This window comes from Ochotona curzoniae, unplaced genomic scaffold, assembly GCF_017591425.1.
Source record: "Ochotona curzoniae isolate NIBS_2020 unplaced genomic scaffold, NIBS_Ocur_1.0 contig_3819, whole genome shotgun sequence".
NCBI classification, from domain to species: Eukaryota; Metazoa; Chordata; class Mammalia; order Lagomorpha; family Ochotonidae; genus Ochotona; species Ochotona curzoniae.
The window spans coordinates 1,178,470-1,184,469 of NW_024466004.1; the positions used below are offsets into that span (position 1 = coordinate 1,178,470).

Here is a 6,000-nt window from a genome sequence, read left to right on the forward strand (position 1 = left end):
TCTAAAAAATTTCTATCCTCTGCACTACATATAAGGCAGAAGCATGTGGTGTTCCAAAACAGACACTGCTACCTGAAGATATCAACAGACAACTTAGGATTTCTAATACCAGGACTGCCTAGCACCAGCCTAACGCACAAGAGGAAAACAACCAACATGTAAACAAAAGACATTTATCTTCACCCATGCTGAGAAACCAGGCCAGTACAGACTCCTCAGTTAATGTCCTAAAAACCTGGACCTGCCTCTTGTGACAAATGCTTAGGAACAACTCATTCTAAACACTTAAACGTCACAAATTACTTCAGGGTCACTGTGAGTTTAAAATCTTACATAACTCTGAAGTGAACACCTAAAGTTAGTTACATTTTAAGCTATGCATATTTTACAGTTTTTTAAAGTATCAATATGAACTCTCCTTTGTATCCTACTTGTGAAAAAATATATACAAATCCAATAAATAGCTAAAAATATTATTAGAATCAAAAGAAATTTCTGACCTTTTATGAGATTAGATGTTCTCCATTTCCAAAGCGTACGTAAAAATGAAAAAAAAAAAAAAAAGGGCTTCAATGCAACAAGGCAGGTTTCGTTTTGACATGATTCTAACTAGAAAATAAAACATTATGAAGTATCGGACAAATCTTTGTCCTTGGATATAACAGGATGATGGCAATCTTGGAGGGGATCAAAGTAATTCCACAGGAACAGTGCAAATAAACTAGAAAATTCCGAAAGCCAGCTGCCAATGTAGAATTCAAAGTTCCATCCATATTCAGAGCTGCAAAACACGCCACCAGAGGACACACAAATGTATAGTCTGGCTTCGACATCATGTTTACTTCACCCACACCCTCACTCACCTGAGCTGAGTAACTCTACCTCTGTGAGGGGCAGTTCTACCAGCCTCCAGCAACACACTCCCAATGCAGACATAAACACTACACAAATGCTCAAGCAAAAGCAACACTCGGCTCTAAATTAAACAAACGGGTACACAATTTTGTCAATGTAAGGATGAGAAATCTGTGTCAACAGGGTAAACCATCCATAAGCCCAAACATTCAATTTAGTCAGTTTCTCAAAAATCACAACAAAAAAACAAACTGTTACTTCTGAGAATAAAGGCATAATCTTTGGAACTTGGGTTTCATTTGAGAAGACTCAAGGTCTGTGTTTTAATGATTTTTAATTGACAGCATTTTTGACAGTCATCATACAACTGAGTGGTGGTTATTCATGACAACTAAAAGCAGACCTGTAGGAAGTCACAGCTTCACCACCACAGCGAATTCAGAGTTGTCTGCCAAGGTGTACCAGGACTAACTCAACAGAAGCACAAGTTAGACATTAAATGACATTTAATATAATTCTAGACTCGACTTATTTCAGCAACACACCCACAAATACTTTTCTGAAAGATTTATTCATTTATTTGAAAGGCAGAGTGGTAGAGAAGGAGGGAGTTTCCGTCTGTTGGTTCACTCTCCTCATTACCACAAGGCCAGGGCTGGGTCAGGCCAAAGCTAGGAGCCAGGAATTCCATCCGTGGGTGGCATTTAAGCCATTCAGTTTCCTATCCAGCAGGGAGCTGGATTGCAAGTGCAGCAGCCAGGACACCAGTGAACACTCTAGCTATGAGATGATGTTAGTGACTCGAGTAGAAGCTTAACTTGCCACAACACCACACCAGCCCCAAGAAACACAAATATTTTGATCAAATGTGCACGCATGTATGCATGTATATATTTAACCGGATTTTATTTGTTATGACAGGTGCTTAAAAAATTGTCAGAACAATTTTAGCCATGTTGCCATAAGAATCAAAACATGGTATTAGAAACTAACCAGCTTTTATAAGAAAATAATGCTTTCAGCTCAAAAATCATTTTTCATTTTTTACCAGAGAAAAGAACATTTTCTGTACAGCCAAAACCTGAGGTAATGTTGAATTACCACTTTAGTGGCTGGATTTTTAGGGACTTACTGACTTCCAACTAAAGTATTTTTTAATGGCTCACTTCTTTGCTCACAATGGTATTTTACACAGATTATAACATGCCATCAGTACACCTGCTACCTCATGTCTTTGAGCTTAACAATTTATTTAAAAACTCAAATACAATTTTTATAATCTAATTAAATTTTTGAGGCACCTTTTCTTACTCACACTGGGCCTCACCTTTTATTTCCTAGTTGTTACAACATCTAAAAACAAGCAATCTTAGATGTTAAACACACATACCTCAAGCATATAAAATTCATTACATTTGTTTTGGAGCCACAGTAACTGCACTAATGAAGACTGATCCTGAAGAACCAAGAACTTATTAGAGCAGTGTCTAAATGGACGATTCACAAAAGGGTAGTGAGAAACGAGGCTCCTCCCCCACCACACTGGCAGCAACAATAAGCCAAGTTTACTATGCTGAACAAGTGTAAACAAGGAAGAAAAAGCAGGGGTGTGAATCAGGCAAGAAAGAACAACTGTCAAGTTAAAACTTCTAAATTTCACCAAAGGTATTCTCAGTGTGTTCAACAGCAACTTGTCACTTTCTTGTCTATTTCTACACCACCGGATGGAGTTCGTAAGACTACAGTTGGCTCTATCTGTGTCTGCCTGGGATCACCTGGACATCAAAAGATGTCAAGTGGTGATCACAAATGCTTACTTAATTCTAAAGACTATGTACTGGGGGGAAAATAAAAAACTCAAAACACTTGGAAATTAAAAACCACTCTTGCTGTAATAACTGACTTGAAAGATAAAAGAAACCAATCAGGAGGGAAAAAAATTACGTATCACCTTTGCCACATCCTCAGTTACAAGGTACCCATTAACAGGTGAGCATCACATGGGACAGGCTTGGTGTGGCACGGCTTCCAGACTCTCTTCTGGCATTGCCTGAGGCATTCAGTGGACATGGAATCAAGCGAAGGATGGCTGGGCAAGTGACGCCAAGAGCAGCAAGAGTCCATAGGCCAGGAGACTGTGTGCCCAACACGAGGGCAAAGGGCACACACTCCATTGCTTTATCCCCAAAGATATAAACGAGCTGCTTCACCTGAAACGCTGTCAAAGGAAGCCAAATGTCCCCACTCTGTCCCTCACCCTAAGTGAACTCAACAACCTCTTCTCATAACAAGGGGAAGTTTTGCTTATCAAAAATAGCAAGTGCAGCTTCCAAAGCCAAGAAACACTCCTTGACCAGCCAGAGCCTCCTGCCCCAACTCTGTCTTCTAGGAGGGTAACCACAAACTCATGAAAACTTTTAGTTCCCAGCTTAAGCCAAGTTCACTGCCCCGTCAGGTAAGCCCCCTCTCCTTTCCAGGTATTCCGGAGACCTCTCCCCAAGTTTTCCACTCCTCCCAGGGTTAAGCCCCGGCCCAGCCCAACACTCCACTACTCCTCCACTAGACCTACAGGGAGATTCTCACTCCTCCCTCTTACAACTCTTCCCAAAATACCCGCCCTCACCACAGTCACCTGTCTGCCTCCATAACATTCTTCCCCTCTTCCTGGCTTATCCACAAATTACCTGTTCTCAGCTCCCAACTCTCAAGTGTCTTCCATGCCCTGCGTTCCTCCACAGCGTCCAATCCAGAGTTTCCTTCCATTACTGTCATCCTTAGCCCCTAACTCTAAACTCAACCTTCCTCCTCCAGCCACCCCCCAAATTCTTGCAAACCCAGACTTCCTGCGTTCTATACTCAGAGCCAACAGCACACGCTTTTCCTCCCAGGTGTATCACCCGTGCGCCCCTGTCCCAAGTGTTCGCTCCCCGTTCCTCGACCCTGAGTTCTCCGCAGAATCCCCCCGGGAATTCGCTCCCCCCCCCGACCTCTTCCGTGGCCCTTAGCTCCCCCTTGTCGCCCCGCTCGGATCCCCAGGTTTCTGCCCGTGCCTTTTTCAGGGGGAGGGGGACTCCTCCATTCGCCCTCCCCGCTGCAGGAAGGGAGGTCCACCTCGCTGCCCGCCTCAGCCCGCCCAACCGCAGGGCTCCGCGTCCCTTCCCTTCCCCTCGGGGCCCCGAGGCCGCTGCCAGCGCCGGCGCGGCGGGGGCCGGCTCACCAGTTGGTCATGTCCAGGAAGAAGGCGCAGCCGGCCGGGTTGAGCTGGAAGCCTAGCAGCCTCTGGAACTCGGAGATGAGCACGTCCTTGTCGGTGGTGCCCAGGCAGCTGAACTTCTGCATCAGCTCCGGGTCCAGGTCCACATCCATGCCCTCCATGGCCGAGCCGGACACCCGCTTCCTCGCCTCCTCACAACCGAGCCGCCGCCGCGCCGCCGGGCCCGGGGACCGGGAGGGGGCCCGCTGGTGTCGGGCGCCGCAACCCCTCTCCTTTCCAGTAGGCCCCGGGCCTCTCACCACCTCATAGGGGTAAACTCACTCAGCCACTCACTCACTCGCGCTCCCCCCCCTCCCACCCCCCCCAGCGCCGCCGCCTCCGCCGCCTCTCGCTCGGCCGACGCCTCCGCCTCCTCCCGCGTCGCACCCACTGCGCAAGCGCCCCCCGGCCCCGCCCCTTCCTCTGCCGGATACCCGCCCCTCAGTGGCGTCACAACCCCGTGACGTCCCCCGCGTGACCTCACCGCGGTGGGGCGAGGGGGCGGGCCTGGGGTGGGGAAGGAGGCGGGTCGGGCCCCGCCGCGGGGGCGGCTCTTGGGCAGACCGAGTCCCTGCCCGGCCCCGACCCTCCAGAGGAGGAGCCAGAGCCTGGGGATTCAGGGGAAAACCTTGAGATCTTCGGGTATGACTCCTCCGCCATTTTGCAGGTGAGTAAACTCCAGTCTGACGACAGGCAGACCCTGTGGGCAACATCAGCTGGGAAGCTGCGCGTTGGGCTCAGCCCCTCAGCCGTGGATCTGCCCCTCGCACTGGAATAACTTGTCTGCTGAACCTTTTCCCCACAGGGATGCTGCCATAAATCCTACTCTTGGTGCTGATGATTTCTAGTGTACCAGCTGTTATGCAACAGTGGTCTCTGAGAGAAAACAAACGTGACCCCGACACAGACTTGAGCCGCTGGTCCAGACGAACACCACATAAACCCCCCACCCACCCACTTTACAGGAGTGACTCCTCCAAAACTGAAACCAAGTCCTGAGATGGTGGCATGCCTTATCTGTTTTTAAGATTGAAGGCAGAATATTAACTGTATGGTACTGCTCAAGCTCCAATCTGAAAATCAAAGAATTAGGATGTGTTCTAACACCTAGATCCCCCCGCCCCACTGTAGGTCCAACCTAGACCGAGGAGGTGGTGAATTAAGATGGGGCCTCCTGCCTTCCAGGATCTCTCTGTTTTACAGACAAGGAGTCTCAGGGCCAGAGAACTCTGCATATCTTGTCCAGAAATATTAGAGCAGGGAAACTTCCTGGCTCTTCATTAAATATGTTTCCCGTTACAAGTGAGCAACACAAGGCTGGGATTCGTGACCATTTGTCTAGGGGAGCCAGGAGGGTTTTGGGGAGGAAAAATATTTTACTTTCCTATGACCAAAAAAAAAAAAAAAAAAAGAGTACAGATACAGAGGAGGACAAAATGGCGGCCTTCCAGTGAAGACACCTGTTCGGTTCCATATCTGAGATTCTAGGCTTGGCACAGGGCTCCAGCTGCTAGTGCACACCCTGGCAGAGTAGTGATGGCTCAAGGAGTTTTTGCCACTCGGATAGGAGACCTGAGTTGAGTCCCCCAACTCTTAGCTTAGCCCTGGTCAGTACAGCCATTTGGGGCAATCAACCAGCACATGGAATTTCAATCTCTCTCAAATAAATAAAAATACAAATATCTTAAGAAGACTAGTTTCTGGATCACACACATTTAGAACACTGATTCTTACTCTGCCCACCAGGTTGGTTTTGAGCCTTGAGTTGACAGTTCATGAGCTCAGCACAGTGTTCTACCAAGAGCCCTGAGTGAAGGTGCTGAGGTTCGGGGCTGTACACCTGGGAAGAGGGCTCTGGACTCACATAAGCTTCAAAGGGGCTTCATCTGCCT

The 6,000-nt window shown here is 47.8% G+C and overlaps 1 protein-coding gene across 2 annotated transcripts in view; it reads right to left on the reverse strand.

The window, feature by feature from the left end:
• The window catches only part of ILRUN (inflammation and lipid regulator with UBA-like and NBR1-like domains), a 93,126-nt gene extending 88,708 nt beyond the window's left edge, over positions 1–4,418 (reverse strand). Inside the window, exon 1 of one of the 2 annotated variants that reach the window (XM_040983223.1) lies at positions 4,073–4,418. In XM_040983223.1, coding sequence (XP_040839157.1) covers positions 4,073–4,230 — 158 coding nt within the window. In that variant the 5' untranslated portion in view covers positions 4,231–4,418. The remainder of the gene's footprint in view (positions 1–4,072) is intronic. The other variant, XM_040983221.1, reaches the window with a different exon arrangement.
• Positions 4,419–6,000: the final 1,582 nt, after the last annotated feature.